This window comes from Bos taurus, chromosome 3, assembly GCF_002263795.3.
Source record: "Bos taurus isolate L1 Dominette 01449 registration number 42190680 breed Hereford chromosome 3, ARS-UCD2.0, whole genome shotgun sequence".
Lineage (NCBI taxonomy): Eukaryota > Metazoa > Chordata > Mammalia > Artiodactyla > Bovidae > Bos > Bos taurus.
The window spans coordinates 106,530,092-106,552,358 of record NC_037330.1 but is presented as its reverse complement, the minus strand read 5'-3'; the positions used below and the strand labels follow the sequence as shown (position 1 = coordinate 106,552,358).

Here is a 22,267-nt window from a genome sequence, read left to right as displayed (position 1 = left end):
GCTCTGCTCATGAGCCCAGTGCATGTAGTGGCAGGTGATGTCATAGGTCAAAGTTAGTCTCTGGTTGATTAGTTGTTCAGTCAACTCTGGCCCCTGGACTTGGGGCTAAACCACAGATGTTTAAGGACTGACCTTTGAGCCAGGCTGTGCTTGGGGCAGTCAATGTCCTTGACTTGTAGTGTACAGTGGAGGATCATAAGACTCACTAATGGGAGACATATTTTTATGTATCTGTATATATGTACACTCGCTGTATCAATGCACACGTGTGCACACACATATACTTGCATGTATATATATGGCTGTGCATCACTATTTCAACACTGGGGTGAAATGTACATGGAAGTGGGACGCTAGGTCCTGTATTTTAGGAAACATAACCTGTAGTCATGTCCCTGTTTTTAACATGATTACGTTATATTTCCTTTAAAAATCCCACAAGGAAAGAAACGAAGACATTCTGTCATATTCTCATCTTTATAATGAAACCAGTAAATAACCTAAATGTCTAAAGATGAACTAATATGTAAATATTAAGCTATATCGTCTCAAGAAAGTGAAAGTAGTGAAAGTCACTGTCATGTCTGACTCTTTGCGACCCCATGGGCTACACAGTCCATGGAATTCTCCAGGCAAGAATACTGGAATGCGCAGCTTTTCCCTTTTCCAAGGGATCTTCCTAACCCAGGGATCAAATCTGGTCTCCCGTATTGCAGGTGGATTCTTTACCAGATGAGCCACAAGGGAAGACATTTGAAATGTTCATAGTTAAGACTTAACAATGGAGAAAAAGTTAATGTGGAAAAAAAGTTGGGAGTAAATACAGAATTCTTTGTTATGCTCACGATTTAAATTAACATATGAAAATATCCCAGGAAAATGAAAATGTTGTGTTGCAGTAGGGGAGGGATTTATGGGTGATATTTTTTCTAAGTTTCTGTACAGTCATTACTTTGCTTTGACAAAAAAAAAAAAAAAGAAGTCATTGGGAATACAATGAGGTACAGGAATATAGTTTTATTGGTGGAGTTGACTTTTCCAGGGATAATCAGTGTGTTTTTCCTGCATCCTCAGGCTTTAAGCTGATATGAATAAAATTCCACTTTTACAAGTGTCACTTCTCTGAGACTCAGGCCCCAAGCATGTCTTTGCCTGCAGCCTTTTCTCTTTTTCCTCCTTTTTAAACCACAAACCTGGTGGCTAAGGACATAAAGGGACAAGAACTTGGGCTCTGGGATTAGATGCACGTGTTTAAACCCAACTCGAAAGAAACACAAGCTGGAATCAAGATTTCTGGGAGAAATATCAATAACCTCAGATATGCAGATGACACCACCCTTATGGCAGAAAGTGAAGAGGAACTAAAAAGCCTCTTGATGAAAGTGAAAGTGGAGAGTGAAAAAGTTGGCTTAAAGCTCAACATTCAGAAAACGAAGATCATGGTATCTGGTCCCATCAGTTCATGGGAAATAGATGGGGAAACAGTGGAAACAGTATCAGACTTTATTTTTTTGGTCTCCAGAATCACTGCAGATGGTGACTGCAGCCATGAAATTAAAAGACGCTTACTCCTTGGGAGAAAAGTTATGACCAACCTAGATAGCATATTCAAAAGCAGAGACATTACTTTGCCAACAAAGCTTCGTCTAGTCAAGGCTATGGTTTTTCCTGTGGTCATGTATGGATGTGAGAGTTGGACTGTGAAGAAGGCTGAGCGCCGAGTTTGCTTTTGAACTGTGGTGTTGGAGAAGACTCTTGAGAGTCCCATGGACTGCAAGGAGATCCAACCAGTCCATTCTGAAGGAGATCAGCCCTGGGCTTTCTTTGGAAGGAATGATGCTAAAGCTGAAACTCCAGTACTTTGGCCACCTCATGCGAAGAGTTGACCCATTGGAAAAGACTCTGATGCTGGAAGGGATTGGGGGCAGGAGGAGAAGGGGACGACAGAGGATGAGATGGCTGGATGGCATCACTGACTCGATGGACGTGAGTCTGAGTGAACTCCGGGAATTGGTGATGGACAGGGAAGCCTGGTGTGCTGCAATTCATGGGGTCACTAAGAGTCAGACACGACTTAGCGACTGAACTGAATTGAACTGAAACCCAACTCTGGGACGTGGGGTAAATGTCTCCACCTGCTGAGCCTGGGGTCTCCTTTGGGGCCTTCAGGGGACGTGAACAGCCTGCTCTTGGGCGGTGCTCAGAAGAGCAGGCACTGAGTCCGCCCCTTCCCCAGTGAGGGCTGTAAATCTTACACTGATCCCCAGAAAGGATGGGGTGGGAGCTCGAGCCCCAGGACAGAGGTGGGAACTTTGGTTCTGAGAGTCCCCAGCAGTGGGGCTCTGGGCCGTCACTGAGCGGCTGTTTTTCAGTGAAATGATGGTTTCAGGGTTACCGTGAAGACCGGCTGAGAGCCTCAAGTGAACTGACTGAAAGCTGTAAAGCGCTGTTACCGCCAGAGACGCCCTCAATCATCGCTAATTCTGACTCTGGGCTCACGAGGCCCTCCCCCACCCCGTAGACGCGCTGGCTCCGGCAGTGGGGAGGCGGGAGAGCGGGCAGGGAGGTTGAGGGGCTGGGGCTGGACTGGGGACTCGGGTCTTCAGAGAGGAAACCTAGGCCCAGTGGGTCCCCCCGAGGCCTCAGCCTTGAGCTCCTGGCCCGCCCAGAGAGGTCCCCGCTGTGTCCCTGCGCAGTGCCCGCCCTTGAGTGACCCCTCTCTGCTCTCTCCATCTCAGGGCGCAGTGTGGATCCTGGCCTGGCCGGTCTGCTGGGGCGACAGGCTCCGCGCTCCAAACAGCCTTTCGTGGTCACCTTTTTCAGGGCGAGCCCCGGCCCGGGCCCCGCCCGAGCCCCTCGGGCAGTGAGGCCCCTGAAGAGGAGGCCGCCGAAAAGGACCAACGAGCTACCGCCCCCGAACAAACTGCCGGGGATCTTTGGTGAGCCTGGGGACGGAGGCGGGGACGGAGCCCCTCTGGCCTCAGCGCGGTCAGGCCGACGGTCACCCCGCCGCCTTTCCTGACACCCTCTGCCCTGCCCCCTGCGGAGCGACCCCCCCACAGTCTCCAGGGCTCTGAGCATCCACCCTTGCTGCCCCCGCGGCCCCAAAGTCCCTTCTCTGCCCTCGGGGGCTCAGCAGGCCTCGCCCTGGTCTCTGTCAGAACCAGGGGCCCCTGCAGGGTCCAGGCGTTTGTGTGAAGGTCACCCCACCAGGCCGAGCCCCGCAGGATCAAGGCCACCAGGGGCCCTTTCCTTCACGGGAGCCAGCCTTTGCTTGACCTTAATGGGAGCACATGTCCTGCGGAATGGGCATGGCAGGAGAGGCGGGGGAGGTCGGGGTGACTCCGGAGCGGGGCGGGGGGGGGGGGGGGGGGAGGAGGAGGGGCCCCTGGATGGCCGAGGGCCCCCGGGGCTTTTACTGGATTATCAGGACCCCACAGGCTGAAAGTCAGGGGAGGCTGGGCTGAGTGTGAAGTGACTGCCACCAGAGGGAGCCATCGAAAGTTCTTGAACTGGGTCATGGCACCAGCAGAGCTGCAGACATGGGCTTTATGAGACCAAATGGGTTAGTTTCCCAGCATTTATTATTCAACAAACGTGCGCCTCATGGCGTCCCCCACCCTGGGAACAGCAGCCCAGCAAAGCCCTTGCCCCTCGTGTCCCTGCAGACAACGTCCACGGCTCCCACGGCCGGCAGGTGTGCCGTCGGCACGAGCTGTACGTGAGCTTCCAGGACCTGGGCTGGCTGGTGAGTTCCGACTCTCCTTTCCAAAATGACTGTCCCCACCTGTGTCCCAGGGGAGGTAGACCCACAGAGAACTTTGTCTTTATTTTCCTCTGTTTTCCAAGTTCTCTAAAGGGAGAAGGGAAAAGGGCTGTTTTGTAAAACCATGACTATGGAGACTGAGTCCTCAGCCATAAAATGTCCGAGCTGCAGCAGGGAAGCTGAGGCCAGGGTGGGCAGTGCCTCTGGCGGGGCTGTGACTGGGGGCAGCGGGGGAGGACGCAGCTGCACGCTGACGGCGTGTGGAGGGGACGGAGCTCGTGTCCAGCTCTGTTCACCGAGGGACTTCAGTGGATGTCTGACCTGGGGGGTGTGGCACTCTGCCCCGGGAGCTGTCCTGAGGCTGAGGGAGGGAGGGGGCAGCCCTGAGTTGTGCTGTGACAGGTGCTGGATGAAGAGCTGGGAGGGCACATGGATGGGACTCACCTTCTCCCACTACCCCCCAGGACTGGGTCATCGCCCCCCAAGGCTACTCAGCCTATTACTGTGAAGGGGAGTGCTCCTTCCCGCTGGACTCCTGCATGAACGCCACCAACCACGCCATCCTGCAGTCCCTGGTCAGTACCGCGCCCTCCTGCCCGGACACCTGGGGGAGGGGTTCGCCCTGGGGAGGGGGCGTGCAGCCAGGAGGTGACCGTGGACTGCTGTGTCAGCGAGCCTTCTTCACGTGGAAACCCAGCCTGCACGTGCAGTGAAATCCCACGGCCGTACAGAGACAGGTCCCTGTATGGCCACTGTGTATGGAGACCCTGCGTCCCACGAACCTGAACAGCATGCAGCAGGCTCTTGCTGACTGGTGTGCACACATACACACGTGTGCACTCCATGTCCACACGGGGGACATTCACATCCATGGGGTGGGCCTGCCTGCTGGTGGTCAGAGGCACTGCACGTTCATGACCGGTGGGCATCCCACACGACTACCCGTGCCCCAGGTACACACATGTGCACCGCGTTCACTGTCGAGTTTGGCCTCCTGGGGGACACACACCCTGGGGGTCGGGCTGAGTTACACACGTGGAGGTTCTGTCCTCTCCCTGCACGAGAGTCGCGGGCTGCCCTGTGCCCTTCTGGCTTCGGCTTCCCCTCCCGGTCCTCTCCTGTTGTTTTTCTTCCGGGTCCCTCTTGCTCTTTGTCTTTCTACAGATCTTCTGATGCCCTGGTGTCTGGGGTAACTTTAAATGCTGGAAGTTTCTAGTAGGAACATGGTTGAGGCTGCTTATTGCTAAGTGTTTGCAGTGGTTTGTGTGTGTGTGTGTGCTGAGCCTTATTTGTAGAACGTTGACCTGGGCACTCTAGTTAGAGGCTGTTCAAGGTGTTGCCAGAGTGAGAGTGAGTGAATTAAGAAAGCAGCCTGGACGCCTGGTAATGCCTCCTTTCCCAGTGGTCACGTGGGGTTTGCTGGACACCCCCTCCTCCAGGAGCCACCTTCCTTGCAGAATCTCAGGGGTGATGAGCCGTGTGTGGGCTTCTCTCTGCCCTATGAGGGGGGCACAGGGTGATGACGGCGCTGCCCCTCACCGGACTGGTCCCCTGGCTCTGCAGCAGCCCCGCCCCTCAGCCCCTGAGCTGTCAGTCAGCAGGAGGGAGCACCAGCTCTGTGCTCGGTGCTGTCAAGGCAGCGGCTGCCCTCTGGGGAGGCTGTCAGTGAACACGAGAATAAAGGACAGCCACCACGGTGGGTCCCCTGAGGAGGGGGAGACTGGAGTGAGCTGGGTGGGCTCAAGGACCCTGGCTTGGAGGGGAGAAGGACGGAGGGAGGTGATGTGGGGGCGGGCAGGGCCTCTCCCACAGGCTCGGCAGGTGGTAGATTTAATCCCAAGTAAACTGAGGGGCTGGAGTAGATTTCAGAGAAGCAGGGCCTGATCTGGGCACTCTCTGGAAGCATCTCTGGCAGCTGCAGGACAGACCGTGGGGTCAAGGGTGGAGGAGGCAGGGAGGAATGAGGAGCTGCTGTGGTCCCCACAGGAGGACCAGGCACCTGGTGGGGTGAGATGTGGACAGTGGAGGCAGGAGGGCAGGAACCCAGGCCTCCAGGTGAGACCCTCCCCCAGGACGAGGAGGGGGCAGTGAAGGTGTTGGGTGGAAGAACGGATTGGAGGGAATCAGCGATTCTGCTTCCATCCCCATGTGTGTGAGGCCCTGCAGGACCCTACGTGAGAAGTTGAGGGCGGGGGGTGCAAATCTGGAGTCTCCGAGTCGTGAGTGCAGAAGAGATTTTCTGGGGGGACAGTGGAGGTGGGAGACACCTGGGGAGGAAGAGGAGCCTGGGTGGGAGGGAGGAGGTGAGATGGTGGTTGGGGTGTCCTGGGGCTGAAGAGGAGGAAGTGGGTCCCTCCAGCCTCACCCCCCACATTCCCCACACAGCAGCTAGAGGGTCGCACTAAAGCACAAATGTGACCACCTCCTTCTGGGCCAGGAACCCCCTCCCCGTGGCACCCCTTATCCCTGGGGAGAAGTCTGAGCCTTTGGCCTGTGACCCGGGGCCCCTCACTGGCCTACCCACCTCTTCAATGTCCCCCAGCCCATGTCCCAGTGCCCTCACCTCCCTCCTTTGACCAGGGTCTCCTCATCCGCCCCGGGCCAGGCCAGCTCCTGCTCGCCCTGCTGCCTTGTCTCTGGGTCCTTCCCAGCCAGCGTCGGTCTCCAGCGCTCCTGTTCCCAGAGTGAGGACAGCTGCTGTGACTATTGTACTGTTCTCGGGGGTCCTGGGTGTTTGCTGGAATGTTCCCCTGTCTCCCTTCCTGTCCTGCTGAGGATGAAAGTGGCGACCATCTCTGAGACATTTCTGTATTTTCCACCTGGGCAGAGCTGGCACAAGGCACGTGTCTGAAATACATTTGTGTTGGAAGGGAGAATAGCACCATTATACCCATTTGGCAGAGGAGAAAACTGAGGTCCACAGAGGCATGACTTTTCCTGAATGATGCACAGCCAATAAGTTTCAGAGCCTCCAATTTGGTCTGCCACGGGGCTCTAAAGTGACGTGAATGGAAAGGCACATCAGACTCCAGATCAGTCTCTTGGTACAGACGGAACAAAGGCTGTCCTCTCTGTCGATCACCTGGTGAAGCCTGGTCCAGGATGGACTTCTAGAACAGCTGTGCCCCTGTGGTGCTGTCCTAACCTAGGAAAAGCCCTCCCGGGTTTCGAGCCACGTAGAGCCTCATGGGTGGTGCAGGTGGGCAGTGTCGCCTGGTTTCTTTCATGTGGGCCTTTGAAAGCCAAGCCCAGCCACCCCAGGTGGAGACTGGGAAATTGGGGAGCAGCATCCCCACAGCCCAGTCTGGCTGGACATCCCTACCCAGGCCAGCCTGGTGCCTGGCTGACAGTCCTGGCAGCAGGCTGGATCCAAGCTGGGCCTCCCAGGACAAGGCTGGGCTCTGGGTACCAGGGGCCAGGGTGCCTGACATTCACCCCCACTTCAGATGACTTCATCCAGGTCCTGCTCAGCAGTCTCCCATGAAGGGTGGGAGGTCCTGCTGAATGGATACAGGTTCCCTTTTCTCTCAGGCCCCGACTGAGTTGGGGGGTGTGGCAACCGGATGAGGGGTCCAGTATGAACTGCAGCTCATCCTGCCTGAGTCTCTGCATAAATATTTGTGTGGAGGCTTCAGAAGCTCCCTCAGACAGGCTGTTTTCAGGGGTAGAGCTGTTTGCAGGAGGGTAGCAGGGACTCCCGGCCCCCTCTCTGAGTCGGGTCCCAGCCTTATGTGCAACCTCAGCCAAGCAACTATACAGGTGACTCGGCCCCTGTGTCCCCAGCGGTCATCCATCCAGAACAATCCCTGTCTGGAAGTTGTTACAAGGGTGGAGGTTTGAGAAACAGTGGTGTTGGACACCTCAAGGGTGAGCCTGGAAGACTGGGCATTAAGAGGTGTAACAGGGACCTTCACCGGCTCCCAGCCCTGAGGGGCGGATGGACCAGAAACAGCTCATGCGGACAGGACCCGAGGCGGGATGTTACAGAAGCGATCAGGGAAGGAGGAGGGGCAGAGGGGGTGGCGGAGGGGGAGGCAGTGTCGCAGCGGCGCCAGGCCGGCGCTGGCACAGGTGCGGGGGATCCGCAGGGTCAGGGTTCTCCCATCTAAGGGGAGGGGCTGTGGCAGGAGCCCCCGGTGCTCAGTCTGGGCCTGAGGGCAGTGGGCAGGGCGGGCGTCAAGGGGGCGGGGCCGGGGCAGAGTTCAGGCCAGCACCTGCCCGGCGGGCTGCGGGGGGAGGGTGCGGGGGTCGGGGAGGAGATGGAGCTGGGAAGGGGCCAGCGGCGGAGCCCCAGGCGGCAGGAGCTGGGCGCTGGGACGGGGGTCCCGGGAGGAGCCCGAGGTTCTCACGCCTCTGCCCGCTGCCCCCTCCCGCCCCCGCCAGGTGCACCTGCTGAAGCCGCACGCGGTCCCCAAGGCGTGCTGCGCGCCCACCAAGGTGAGCGCCACCTCCGTGCTCTACTACGACAGCAGCAACAACGTCATCCTGCGCAAGCACCGCAACATGGTGGTCCGCGCCTGCGGCTGCCACTGAGGCCCCGCCCCCACCGGCCGGCCCTCCGCGGGGGCGGGGGCTCGGAGACCCCCAGCGCCGTCCCAGCTCAGGCAGGGCGGCGGCGAGGGCCCCCCTCCCCTGCCCACATCCTGCCAGGGGCTGGTCCTACCCAGGCCCTCTGCCTCCTGCCCTGGGATGTGTGGTAGCCTGTCCCACCCAACCCCACGTGGCTGATGCAGGCTGCGGTCAGCACAGAAGTCCCATCTTAGGACCTGTCCTTGGCCAGCCCTTTACTACTGCGTTGGACCCAGGATGGTCTGAGAGCACCTGGAGCCTGAGGCTAGCAGCCAGGGGTTGCTCCACTCACCACGGGTCTGGGTGTGGGTCTGCTCCTTGCCGGCACAGCGCAGCCAGAGGTGCACATCCTCTGGGTGTAGTGTATTAGTGGTTCCTGACTTGGCCTTTGGGCAGTTAGCACTTTGGGAAGGAACAATGGGCCTTCTGCTTGGGGGTGAACCTGGTGGGGACGTCTCCTGCCTGGGGAAGAGGTGTGGCCCCCAGGGAAGCAGTGAACCTTGGAGGTTTGCAGGTCCCTCCATCTCTCTGTGTCGTGCTCTGCACTTACACATGAAGTGAACTCTTAGCACAAACAAGGGCACAGCTGCAGGGAGGTCCAGGCTGACAGCACAGACGTCACAGCTGAGCCCCTTGCCCACGGCCATCAGTCACCATCTTCCACAGACCCTGAACAGGGCCTCAAGGCGCTCAGCATGCGATTCCAGGCAGCCAGCAGCCCTGAGCCTGGTGTACTGCTTTCTCTCCTGCCGCACTGAGGAGCAATCCAGTGCACGCAGGCACAGGGCGAGGGTGGGCACTGCGTCAGCCAGCGCCCAGAGGCTGATCACACAAGTCTGAGTCACCCTGTGCGCCCTGGAGCCCCGTCCTGTTTCTTGGGGCCTGTGAGCCAAAGAAAAGGCCCGGGTGCCAGGGGAGTGACAGGCGGCAATTAGGCCGAGCTGGGTGGGGAGGTTCCCGGAAACCACTGTTCTTCTTAGAGCGGCCACCTGGAGTGTTTATTTGATTTCTGACTTGGTAAGCCTGTAATTTACCTGGTGGACCAGACAGAACCCAGCTGCCGGAACCCCAAAATATCATTAAAAGCAGATCCTGAACCTGCCCCAGCCCACAGGCCCAGCCCAGGATGACACCCCTGGAGTTTACTCTGTGCCCTGAGGGGCTCTGGGAGCGCAGCGGGGGTGGAGGAGGGGCCCTGCTTCAGGACAGCAGCCTCTCCGCCTGGACCTGGGAGGGGCTCTGGGAGCCAGTGCACAGGAAGAGACCCCTCCATGGACACAGGAAGACGGTGATCTCCCTTTTGGTCTGGGGCTTTGACCTCAGGCTGGCAGCAAGAGGACCAAGTACCAGCACAAATGTCAGTAGACCCATATTCTGGCTTCAGCTCAGTCACTGACGTGCCTGATGTCTGGGGAAATGCCCTTCCATTCAGGCTTCTATTTCCTGTCTCTGACAAAAGAACATACATAGGACTCTCACATCTCCAAAGGCCCTTCCGGCTGGAGAATCCACCTACAACTCTGGGCCTCTCCTCTCCCAGAGCCAAGATGTGGTCTAAGTGCCCAGCGGCCCTGAGACTTGAAGCCTGCTATTTCAGGGCCTCATTCAGAGCTCTCTCCTCCCAACATCATGGGCAGTGGAGGCCTGGAAACTTTTGACAGATGCCAGTGTTAAGTTTCTTCATTGCCTAAGCACATAACCTGGTATGGTTTGAGGCACCAGGAAAATTTATGAAGTGAATGTTTGGAAGATGTGACTGCCCTGCCCATCGGAGGTGCGGAACATAAGGAACACAAGGATCGTGACACGACTCCCTTCCCGTGCGGTAAAGTCAGGAGTCCAGTGGTTGAGGCCTTCCTGACACTTCTACCACCCTCAGCCATCCACGTGGCCACCGAATGAAATCCAACAGAAAAAGGCTGCAGAGAAGGGCAGTAATTAAAGACAGAAAACTGATGACGTGGCAGTGGCTAGTTACCAGGGCCATCTCGTTTACCTGGTTCCCTTTGGCAGCGCAGGTCACATTTCAGGCTGCACATGAGAAGCATAAATAAGGGCGATCAACTCAGGCCCACTGGCAGCAAAGTAGATGGGGAGGGTGGGCGCAAAGGAAGCGGTGCCTGGGGCCCATGCCTGGGAGGGCACTGCTTTGTCCCCCTCACCCCAAGCACATCCTCATTACTGTACAGCCAGCCTGGCCCAGACATCAGCTCATCGGACAAAACCCAATTCTTGTGTCTCTATGTAGGGAGGTGGGTGACATGCTTCAAAAAGTTCCCTACAATTTCATAGGAAAGGAGGCGATGACAGGAGAGGGTAGCTGTGGCAGCCAGCAGACCTGCCAGCAACAAATCCTGGCTGTGCCTCATGTTGATGGGACCACTCGAGCACCTCAGAGCCAGCGACTCCTTCTCTGCAGAATGACTGCGCCACGGGTTCTGCCCTGGTGGAGCCAGCGTGGGGATCAGGTCTGTCCGGAGCACTTGGCACTGATTCTGCACACGTGTGCTGAATGAACAGTATTCTTTGTGGCCTTATTTTAAATGAACTTGCAAATTTGGGTCTCCCCGAAGTGCCTTCCTGTTAAAACCCAGCCCTCCCAGAATGTGTCCTTGGAAGTGCTACTGTACTCATTGGGCTTTTCCTTAAAAAATAGAAACTTGGTAATCTCCTGGGGTGAGGTGTGGACTTGCACACCACCCCCCCATCTGTGGAGGGGGTCCCAGCTGGCCGTGACAGCTTGATCCTGTCTCTCCTGAGGACGGGGCAGCACTGCACCCCCACCCCTCCTGTGGCCCTGCGCGCAAGTGCAGCTCAAGGGGAAACTTTCTGGGGTTTTTGTTCTTACTGGGAAGCCTTGAACAAGCATTTGGCCCTCTTTTCTCACTTTCAAAAATATTACACATGTCGGGGATGCTCTTGAAAATAAAAAACAATACAAACACATAATCTCACCACAGAGACAACCATTGTTAATCATTGCAGTCGTTTTTCCGCGGCATATGTGTCTTTTTACATAATACATGGGTTACTTTACAGTTAGGATTGTGCACTGCTAGTGATCTAAATCATTCAATCTAGGACATATCTTGAACATTTCTGTTATTAAATACTCCTTGGGAACATAATTTTCAGTAGCCTTTGATTTCTGCCTTAGGTTTTGTTACTCACAAACCAGGGCTCACTATTCCTTCCCCAGAGGGTGGTGGTGGGCCCCCAACCCTATCATCTGCAGCAATGGGAAGGAAGGAAGGTAGCGAGGGCATGGCCACCAGGCTGGCCAGTAGCTCAGATAACCTGGACCAGGTCTGAGGCTCAGGCTGCCACCTGTACAAGGCTCACAGGTGATCACCATGGCGTAGTTTCTGGGGCAGCCCTTGCACAGGACAGGGTGAGCAATCACCTCCTGCTGGTTTCTCCCAAGCGAGCCTTTCCAGCCAGTCTGCTGGTCCCCACCTCTCCAGGGCAATCAGGAAAGCACAGTGACCAAGTCACCCCACCCCCACCCTTCCCTTGTTTCACAGGCTTTGTGACCAGTCCTCTCTGCTGGGGCCACAGGCCAGCCTGCTCTCTGCCCACATGTCGTCCCCAAGGCCAACCGTGCTGAGCCTGAGTGCTTCCCCTTGTTGCTCGGACATCACACCAGCCCCAAATGGCTGCTGCCTGTGCTGACAGCCACAGCTGACTGCCTATGTGAAGTGAGAAGTGAGAAGGCGCCTCTGTTAAGAAGTGAGGGTCCCGGCTGGGATACTGTGGCAATGGGTCTCGGTCACAGGAGCAGCCCCAGCCAGCCACAGAGGACGAAGCCCCACGTGAAAGCAGAGAGCCGGGCTAGCACTGGCGTCGTGGGGAGGGCTAGCAGCTATCCCTCTGCAGGATCTAGCCTGGGGGCACTGGGGCCAGGGGCCAGCAGGCTACCCCACCCTCCCGACTCAACCTGATCGCCAAACCCAAAATGAGAACACAGGTGAGGGAATGAGCCCAGCCCAGCGGTTTCTGAACATCCAGACTCGATCTGGACAACCATCAGCCGGCGACAGGGGAGCAGGGGGCAGTCCTGGAGGAGGTTTCCAGTGATGGACTGACGGGGCTCTGCCTTCGCACATTCAAGTTGCTGTCAGGCGGCCTGGCTGGCCAAACAGGTGTAGGGTGAGAGGCTGGCCTAGAGCAGGTGACAAACCATGGCACCAGAGTTCAATTTCCAAGTGGGCCAAGGGCAGGGCAAGAACCGCCTCTGGCTTCTTATGTCTCCCCAGCACCCAGCACAGGGCCTGGCAAAAGAAGGGCCCTGAACTCTGCTGTGATACAATTCTATGGGTCCAACGAATGCACAGCGTGTGAACAGGTCGCTGAGACTGAATACAGTGCCTGTTAGCCCAAGACCAGCAGGGGTCAGGGTAGGACTGGGGCCTGGCTAATCTACCTGGCCTGCCTGGTAGCAGGTGAGAGAGAGAAGACAAGAGGCACTGCCACCTGCAGAGATCAGACCAGGGGGTACTTTTCGGGCAGCCTGGAGGGGAGGGAGGCCGCACAGGGGGTGCCACGGTCTGTCATCTGTTGCAGCAGGACAGGTGAGTCACAGCTGCAACCGCTGAAAACACGTGGGACCTGGCTGCATGGCAGCAGTATAAGAACTAGGATTTCTTTTACCAGAAGATACATCCAGTATCCACACTAGGTGGGCCCAGAGAAGCCCTGGCAGCAGAGGCCTGGAAAGACCACACACAGCCGTCCATGGTGGGGAGGGCGGCCCCAGGCCCAAGGCCACACTTAAGGAAGAACCAGAGGAGGCGCAGGCTGTGCCTGCAGAGGAGCTTACCCCGAGGAAGGGCCACAACACGAAGCCCTGCTCGCTACCAACGGGACACCTCGGGTGCTGTTTCCCCGGGTTGACAGCTCCCGTCTCACACACTCCCCACAGTTGGAGATGATCACCTTCTGCTTGGGCTTCCCATCCTTGCTGCCCTGGGCCTTTGCCGGCTGAACAGAAGAGGAGGAATCAAGGGAGGGAGGGCAGAGAGTAAGTGGGTACCCGCCCTACCCACCCCATCCCAGCAGCAGCAGCAGCCGCCGTGGCCTCTGTCTCCAGGTCCCAGGACTCTTGTTACCACTCTCTCATAGGGCTGTACACCAGGGGCCTGGGTGGTCGCCCACTGTGTCTATGCACACCGCTGTCAGCCTTTCAGTCAGGCAGGCTCAGACTCGGGGACCTACAGACTCTTGGATGCCTTGTCTTCCACTCAACTGATAGTCAATGAAGCACTCAGCATGGTTGTTTCAATCATCTTATACTGGTTTGTTCTTTCATTAATTCATTCAACAATACTTACTACTTCATAACCAGGCACCTACTGAACCCTGGGGATACTGGTCCAAGCTTGGGTGGAGCCCACAGTCCAGCAGAAAAGAGTCACTCACAAATCATTAATTCTTCTCAGGAATGCAAGGTTGGTTTACTGTCCAAAAACCAGATCAATAGAACAAAAGACAAAAACCGTATAATAATCTTAATAGATGCAGAAAAAAATCCAATACCTTTTCAAAATAAAAACATCCAATAAACCAGGAATAAAAAGGAACCTCCGCAATCTGATAAGTGTTCTACAAAAAAAAAAAAAAAAAAAACACACACACAGTAAAAGACTAGATACTTTCCTCTCTAAGATAAAGAATAAACCGAAGGTGTCTACCCTTGCACTTCCGTTCAATATTGTACTAAAGGTTCCAGCCAGGGTGATTAGCTCCCCCGACCAAAAAAAAAAGCATCCTATTGGAAATGAAAACGTAAAGCTGTCTCTATTTACACATGACATAATCTTAGAAAACCCTAAGGAATATACTAGAAATTATTAAAACTAGCAAACAAATTCAGCAAGGTTGCAGGATATAAGATTAATATACAAAAATCAATTGTATTTCTATATGCTAGCAATGAATAATTTGAAAATGACATTAAGAAAATTTCACTTACAATAGCATCAAAAAGAATAAAATACTTAGGAATAAATTCAAAAGAAGTATAAAATGTATACCCTGATAACTACTGAACAAACTTTCAGTACTGTAAGAAAGTGAAATCAGTCGTGTCCGACTCTTTGCTACCCCATGGACTGTAGCGTACCAGGCTCCTCTGTCCATGGAATTTTCCAGGCAAGAGTACTGGAGCGGGTTGCCGTTTCCTTCTCCAGGGGATCTTCCCGACCCAGGGATCAAACCCAGGTCTCCCGCACTGCAGGCAGACACTTTACCATCTGAGCCACTGAAAGAAACTAAAAAAGACCTAGACAAATGGAAAGACATCATATGTTCATGGAGTGTAAGACTTGATATTGTTAAGATAGTAACACTTCTCTATTGATCTGCATATTCATTGTAATCTGTACCAGAATCCTAGCTGGCCTTTCTATAGAAATTAATAAGCTTATCCCAAAATTCATATTTAAATGCTGCTGCTGCTGCCAGGTCACTTCAGTCGTGTCCGACTCTGTGCGACCCCATAGATGGCAGCCCACTAGGCTCCTCTGTCCCTGGGATTCTCCAGGCAAGAGTACTGGAGTGGGGTGCCATTTCCTTCTCCAGTGCATGAAAGTGAAAAGTGAAAGTGAAGTCGCTCAGTCGTGCCCGACTCTTAGTGACCCCATGGACTGCAGCCTACCAGGCTCCTCCATCCATGGGATTTTCCAGGCAAGAGCACTGGAGTGGGTTGCCATTGCCTTCTCCAGGGGATCTTCCCAACCCAGGGATCGAACCTGGGTCTCCTGCATTGCAGGCAGATCCTTTATCGACTGAGCTAGAGCCCCAGAATAGCCAAAATAACCATGAGAAAGAGAAATAATGTATGACGACCCACATTTCTTGAATTCAAATTTTACTATGGAGCTACAGAAGACAAAACAGCGTGGTACCGGCACAGGATAGATACACAGATGAAGGGAACAGAATTAAAGTCCAGAAATAAACCCTTACATTTATGGTCTACTGATTTTTAACAAGGATGCCAAGATAATTAAACAAGAATAGAACAGCCTTTTCAACAAACATCGCTGAAACAACTGAATGCCCACATACAGAAGAATCAAAATGGACCCATCCTCTCACACTACACCCCGAAATTAATACAAAATGCATCAAAGACCTAGGTCTGTACTAAAGCCATAATACTCTTAGAAGAAAATATGGAAGTAAATCTTCGTGCTTAGGTTAGGTAGAACCTTAGATACAATACCAAAAGTACAGTGACTCCCTTTCCCCAAAAAAACAGATAAACTGGACTTCTTCAAAATTTAAAACTTTTTTGCTTCAAAGAATACCATAAAGGAAGTGAAAAGACAATCCACAGAATGAGATATTTGCAGATCACATACCTGATAGGGGACCTATATCCAGACTATTTAAAGAACTCTTATAGTTCAATAATAAAAAGACAAATGACCCAATTAAAAATGGGATCCGAATAGACCTTTCCCCAAATATATACAAATGGCCAAAAAGTACATGAAAAGATGCTCCATATTATTAAGCATCTGGGAAATGCAAATCAAAATCACAATGAGATATCACTGTACATCACTAGGAAAACTATAATAAGAAAGCCAGATAATAACAAATGTTGGTGAGGATATAGAGAAATTGGAATCCTCAGAGACTGCTGGTGGGAATGCAAAATGGTGCAGCCACTTTGAAAGATAGTTTGGCAGTTCCTTACATTAAAAATAGAGTTATCAAATGTTTCAGCAATTTCAATTCTAGGTACATACCCAAGAGACGTGAAAACAAATGTCCACACGAAAACTTGTATATAAATGTTCACAGCAGCATAATAGCCAAAAAGAGAAACAACTGAAATGTCCATCAACTTATGAATAAATAAACTGTGGTATATCTATACAGTGGAATATTAACTGACAATAAAAAAGACTTACACACGGATGCACACTATACTGTAAATGAACGTTTTTAAAAACATTATGCTAAGTGAAAAAAGCCAGTCACAAAAGTCTGTATATTGTATGATTCTATTTATATTAAATGTCCAGAATAGGCAAATCCATGACAGAAAGAAAGTAGATTAGAGTTTGCCTAGGGCTGGGATACAAAGGGCTTGGGGAAGGACTGCTAAAGAGTGTGGGGCTTCTTTTGAGGGGATGATGAAAATATTCTAAAATTATATGTGGTGATGTCTGCATAACTCGGTGAATTCATTAAAAACCACTGAAATATATATATATATATTTTTGGCTATACCATATGGCATGTGAGATCTTAGTTCCCCAACCAAGGATCAACCCACACCCCCTACATTAAGAGCATGGTATCTTAAACACTGGACCACCATGGAAGTCCCGAAATGTATATTTTATTTATTTTCCCCAAATGTATTCTTTAAATGGGTGAACTGAATGGTATGTGAATTCTATATCGATAAAAATGTTTAAAAAAAAAAAAGATGATCATGCTCCGAAATAGGGAACCCTAGTGGCAGAGACGTTTGCCCAGCAAATGAGAGCACAAAAGACAGTCACCTCCGACAGACACATAGACACCGGTGACAGCGCCAGGGGAGGCTTTCTGGAGGAGCTGACATCTGAGTTTAGTCTAAAAGGCCCAGGCTTAACAGGGGCTGAGGGACAGGAAACGCCACCCTTCATGGCTGGGCTCCCTTCAAATGGGGACTAGGTCCCATTCTACTTTCAGCCTGGGGTTGATCAGAGTATCTGACACAATGAACCGGCACTGTGAATATCTGTTTCAAATATTTAAATATTCAAATATTTACTGCAGGTTTACTATGTGTCAGATGCCGTTCCAGAGTACAGTGGTGAATAAGACAGACTAAATCCTGCCCTCCTGGGGCTGACATTCTCAGGAGAATTAAGAAAATAAGTAAAAGAGTGACTGCAGCCATGAAATTAAAAGATGCTTTGCTCCTTGGAAGGAAAGTTATGACCACCTAGACAGCATATTCAAAAGCAGAGACATTACTTTGCCAACAGAGGTCCGTCTAGTCAAGGCTATGGTTTTTCCTGTGGTCATGTATGGATGTGAGAGTTGGACTGTGAAGAAAGCTGAGCACTGGAGAATTGATACTTTTGAACTGTGGTGTTGGAGAAGACTCTTGAGAGTCCCATGGACTGCAAGGAGATCCAACCAGTCCATTCTAAAGGAGATCAGCCCTGGGATTTCTTTGGAAGGAATGATGCTAAAGCTGAAACTCCAGTACTTTGGCCACCTCATGCGAAGAGTTGACTCATTGGAAAAGACTCTGATGCTGGGAGGGATTGAGGGCAGGAGGAGAAGGGGATGACAGAGGATGAGATGGCTGGATGGCATCACAGACTTGATGGACGTGAGTCTGAGTGAACTCCGGGAGGTGGTGATGGACAGGGAGGCCTGGCGTGCTGCGATTCATGGGGTTGCAAAGAGTCGGACACGACTGAGTGACTGAATTGAACTGAACTGAAATTTATAATATGATTTCAGGTAATCAGTGCATGAAGAAAAAAAGAAGCTGATTAAAAAGAAGAGGGAGGGACTTCCCTGGTAGTCCAGTGGCTAAGACTCGACACTCCCAGTGCAGGGGGGCCTGGATTTGATCCCTGGTCAGGGAACTAGACCCCACATGCCGCAACTAAGATCCTGCACACGGCAACGAAGATCAGAGATCCCCTGTGTGACAACTAAGACACAGCGCAACCAGATAAATAAATATTTTTAAAAAATAAATAAAAAGAGAGCAAGATAATAGGAAAGCCCATTTTAGAGACAGAGGTCAGGTTAGGCCTCTTGGGCTAGACGACCTGTGGGTGACCCCTGGTGTAGATTAGGGGTGACACCTGTGGGTGCTGCAGGAAGAAGGCCCCAGGAGAGGAGCCAGTGTCTGCCACCGCCCTGCGGGGAATGAGCTCTGGGTGTCTGAGGAACAGATAGGCTGCAAGAGGCGGCACAGAGGGTGAGCAGCACAGTCCATGAGCCAGGTGAGCCAGCCTGCAGGACGGATCCTACACGGGTGAGAGGTGGCCACGGGAGGGTTGTCAGCAGGAAAGCAATGTGATGAGAGATAGGCTTAGAAAGGACCACTGACCATCCTGCAGAGACTAGACCATGAGGGGGAAGAGGCAAGGGCAAAAGGAGGCAGACGGGCTTGGGGATGCTGGTGGAGGTGGAAGAAGGTGAAGAGCGGTGGCTGGACCTGGAGGCTAACTGAAGACAGATGGAACTGCGTCCAGGTGACAGAGGCAGGGCAAGGCTGAGTCCTAAGCTTCTGACCAAGCAGACAGGTGGATGGTGGCTTTGTTGACTGAAAACAGGGGAGGTGGGGAGGAAGCGCTCTGGGGTGAAAAGCAAGAGCTGCTTGGGCACGTGAGGTCTGCGACCCCGCTGGGGTGTCCAGAGAAGACACAGGAGGAGAGCAGTGTGCACACTTTACATGGGTGCAGGATAAATTAAGCAGACATGATGGAAAGGCACCGGGATGGGAGGGGATTGGCTAGGGCAGTGGTTCTAAATAGGGTACTGCTGCCCCCTTGAGGCTATTTGGAAAGTTCAGGGTGTGGTTTTGGTTGACTGATGCTGAAGCTGAAACTCCAATACTTTGGCCACCTGATGCAAAGAGCTGACTCATTTGAAAAGACCTTGATGCTGGAAAGATGGAAGGAAGGAGGAGAAGGGGACAACAGAGGATGAGATGGTTGGATGGCATCACCGACTCAATGGACATGAGTTTGAGTAAACTCTGGGAGTTGGTGATGGGTAGGGAAGCCTGGTGTGCTGCAGTCCGTGGGGTCGCAAAGAGTTGGACACAACTGAGCAATTGAACTGAACTGAACTGAATACAGAGGGAGCAGGGATGCCCTCCAATGTTCCACCTAATGAAGAATTATTCTAAACCTCTTAGACTTTCAATGCCCGGATAAGCATTCAGGCAGATGACAAAAATCTGTTTATAATGACCACGTCTGACAGAATGTGGTCCACTGGAGAAGGGAATGGCAAATCACTTCAGTATTCTTGCCTTGAGAACCCCATGAACAGTATGAAAAGGCAAAATGATAGGATACTGAAAGAGGAACTCCCCAGGTCAGTAGGTGCCCAATATGCTACTGGAGATCAGTGGAGAAATAACTCCAGAAAGAATGAAGGGATGGAGCCAAAGCAAAAAGAATACCCAGCTGTGGATGTGACTGGTGATAGAAACAAGGTCCGATGCTGTAAAGAGCAATATTGCATAGGAACCTGGAATGTCAGGTCCATGAATCAAGGCAAATTGGAAGTGGTCAAACAAGAGATGGCAAGAGTGAATGTCGACATTCTAGGAATCAGCAAACTGAAATGGACTGGAATGGGTGAATTTAACTCAGATGACCATTATATCTACTACTGTGGGCAGGAATCCCTCAGAAGAAATGGAGTAGCCATCATGGTCAACAAAAGAGTCCGAAATGCAGTACTTGGATGCAATCTCAAAAATGACAGAATGATCTCTGTTCGTTTTCAAGGCAAACCATTCAATATCGCAGTAATCCAAGTCTATGCCCCAACCAGTAACGCTGAGGAAGCTGAAGTTGAACGGTTCTATGAAGACCTACAAGACCTTTTAGAACTAACACCCAAAAAAGATGTCCTTTTCATTATAGGGGACGTGAATGCAAAAGTAGGAAGTCAAGAAACACCTGGAGTAACAGGCAAATTTGGCCTTGGAATACGGAATGAAGCAGGGCAAAGACAAATAGAGTTTTGCCAAGAAAATGCACTGGTCATAACAAACACCCTCTTCCAACAACACAAGAGAAGACTCTACACATGGACATCACCAGATGGTCAACACCGAAATCAGATTGATTATATTCTTTGCAGCCAATGATGGAGAAGCTCCATACAGTCAGCAAAAACAAGACCAGAAGCTGACTGTGGCTCAGACCATGAACTCCTTATTTCCAAATTCAGACTTAAATTGAAGAAAGTAGGGAAAACCACTAGACCATTCAGGTATGACCTAAATCAAATCCCTTATGATTATACAGTGGAAGTGAGAAATAGATTTAAGGGCCTAGATCTGATAGATAGAGTGCCTGATGAACTATGGAATGAGGATCATGACATTGTACAGGAGACAGGGATCAAGACCATCCCCATGGAAAATAAATACAAAAAAGCAAAATGGCTGTCAGGGGAGGCCTTACAAATAGCTGTGAAAAGAAGAGAAGCGAAAAGCAAAGGAGAAAAGGAAAGATATAAACTTCTGAATGCAGAGTTCCAAAGAATAGTAAGAAGAGATAAGAAAGCCTTCTTCAGCGATCAATGCAAAGAAATAGAGGAAAACAACAGAATGGGAAAGACTAGAGATCTTTTCAAGAAAATTAGAGATACCAAGGGAACATTTCATGCAAAGATGGGCTCGATAAAGGACAGAAATGGTATGGACCTAACAGAAGCAGAAGATATTAAGAAGAGATGGCAAGAATACACAGAAGAACTGTACAAAAAAGATCTTCACGACGAAGATAATCACAATGGTGTGATCACTGACCTAGAGCCAGACATCCTGGAATGTGAAGTCAAGTGGGCCTTAGAAAGCATCACTATGAATAAAGCTAGTGGAGGTGATGGAATTCCAGTTGAGCTATTTCAAATCCTGAAAGATGATGCTGTGAAAGTGCTGCACTCAATATGCCAGCAAATTTGGAAAACTCAGCAGTGGCCACAGGACTGGAAAAGGTCAGTTTTCATTCCAATCCCAAAGAAAGGCAATGCCAAAGAATGCTCAAACTACCGCACAACTGCACTCATCTCACACGCTAGCAAAGTAATGCTCAAAATTCTCCAAGCCAGGCTTCAGCAATATGTGAACCGTGAACTTCCTGATGTTCAAGCTGGTTTTAGAAAAGGCAGAGGAACCAGAGATCAAATTGCCAACAACCGCTGGATCATGGGAAAAGCAAGAGAGTTCCAGAAAAACATCTATTTCTGCTTTATTGACTATGCCAAAGCCTTTGACTGTGTGGATCACAATAAACTGTGGAAAATTCCGAAAGAGATGGGAATACCAGACCACCTGACCTGCCTCTTGAGAAATCTGTATGCAGGTCAGGGAGAAACAGTTAGAACTGGACATGGAACAACAGACTGCTTCCAAATAAGACAAGGAGTATGTCAAGGCTGTATATTGTCACCCTGCTTATTTAACTTATATGCAGAGTACATCATGAGAAACGCTGGACTGGAAGAAGCACAAGCTGGCATCAAGATTGCGGGGAGAAATCTCAATAACCTCAGATATGCAGATGACACCACCCTTATGGCAGAAAGTGAAGAGGAACTAAAAAGCCTCTTGATGAAAGTGAAAGTGGAGAGTGAAAAAGTTGGCTTAAAGCTCAACATTCAGAAAATGAAGATCATGGCATCTGGTCCCATCACTTCCTGGGAAATAGATGGGGAAACAGTGGAAACAGTGTCAGACTTTATTTTTGGGGGGCTCCAAAATCACTGCAGATGGTGACTGCAGCCATGAAATTAAAAGATGCTTACTCCTTGGGAGAAAAGTTATGACCAACCTAGACAGCATATTCAAAAGCAGAGACATTACTTTGCCAACAAAGGTCCATCTAGTCAAGGCTATGGTTTTTCCAGTGGTCATGTATGGATGTGAGAGTTGGACTGTGAAGAAAGCTAAGCGCTGAAGAATTAATGCTTTTGAACTGTGGTGTTGGAGAAGACTCTTGAGAGTCCCTTGGACTGCAAGGAGATCCAATCAGTCCATTCTGAAGGAGATCAGCCCTGGGATTTCTTTGGAAGGAATGATGCTAAAGCTGAAACTCCAGTACTTTGGCCACCTCATGCGAAGAGTTGACTCATTGGAAAAGACTCTGATGCTGGGAGGGATTGAGGGCACGAGGAGAAGGGGACGACAGAGGATGAGATGGCTGGATGGCATCA

The 22,267-nt window shown here is 51.5% G+C and overlaps 1 protein-coding gene across 1 annotated transcript in view; it reads left to right on the top strand.

Moving 5' to 3' along the window:
- Positions 1-8,299, top strand: part of BMP8A (bone morphogenetic protein 8a) — a 40,667-nt gene extending 32,368 nt beyond the window's left edge. Inside the window, exons 4-7 of the mRNA NM_001206869.2 lie at positions 2,739-2,939; positions 3,669-3,748; positions 4,231-4,341; positions 8,150-8,299. Coding sequence (NP_001193798.2) covers positions 2,739-2,939; positions 3,669-3,748; positions 4,231-4,341; positions 8,150-8,299 — 542 coding nt within the window. The remainder of the gene's footprint in view (positions 1-2,738; positions 2,940-3,668; positions 3,749-4,230; positions 4,342-8,149) is intronic.
- The last annotated feature ends 13,968 nt before the right edge of the window (positions 8,300-22,267 follow it).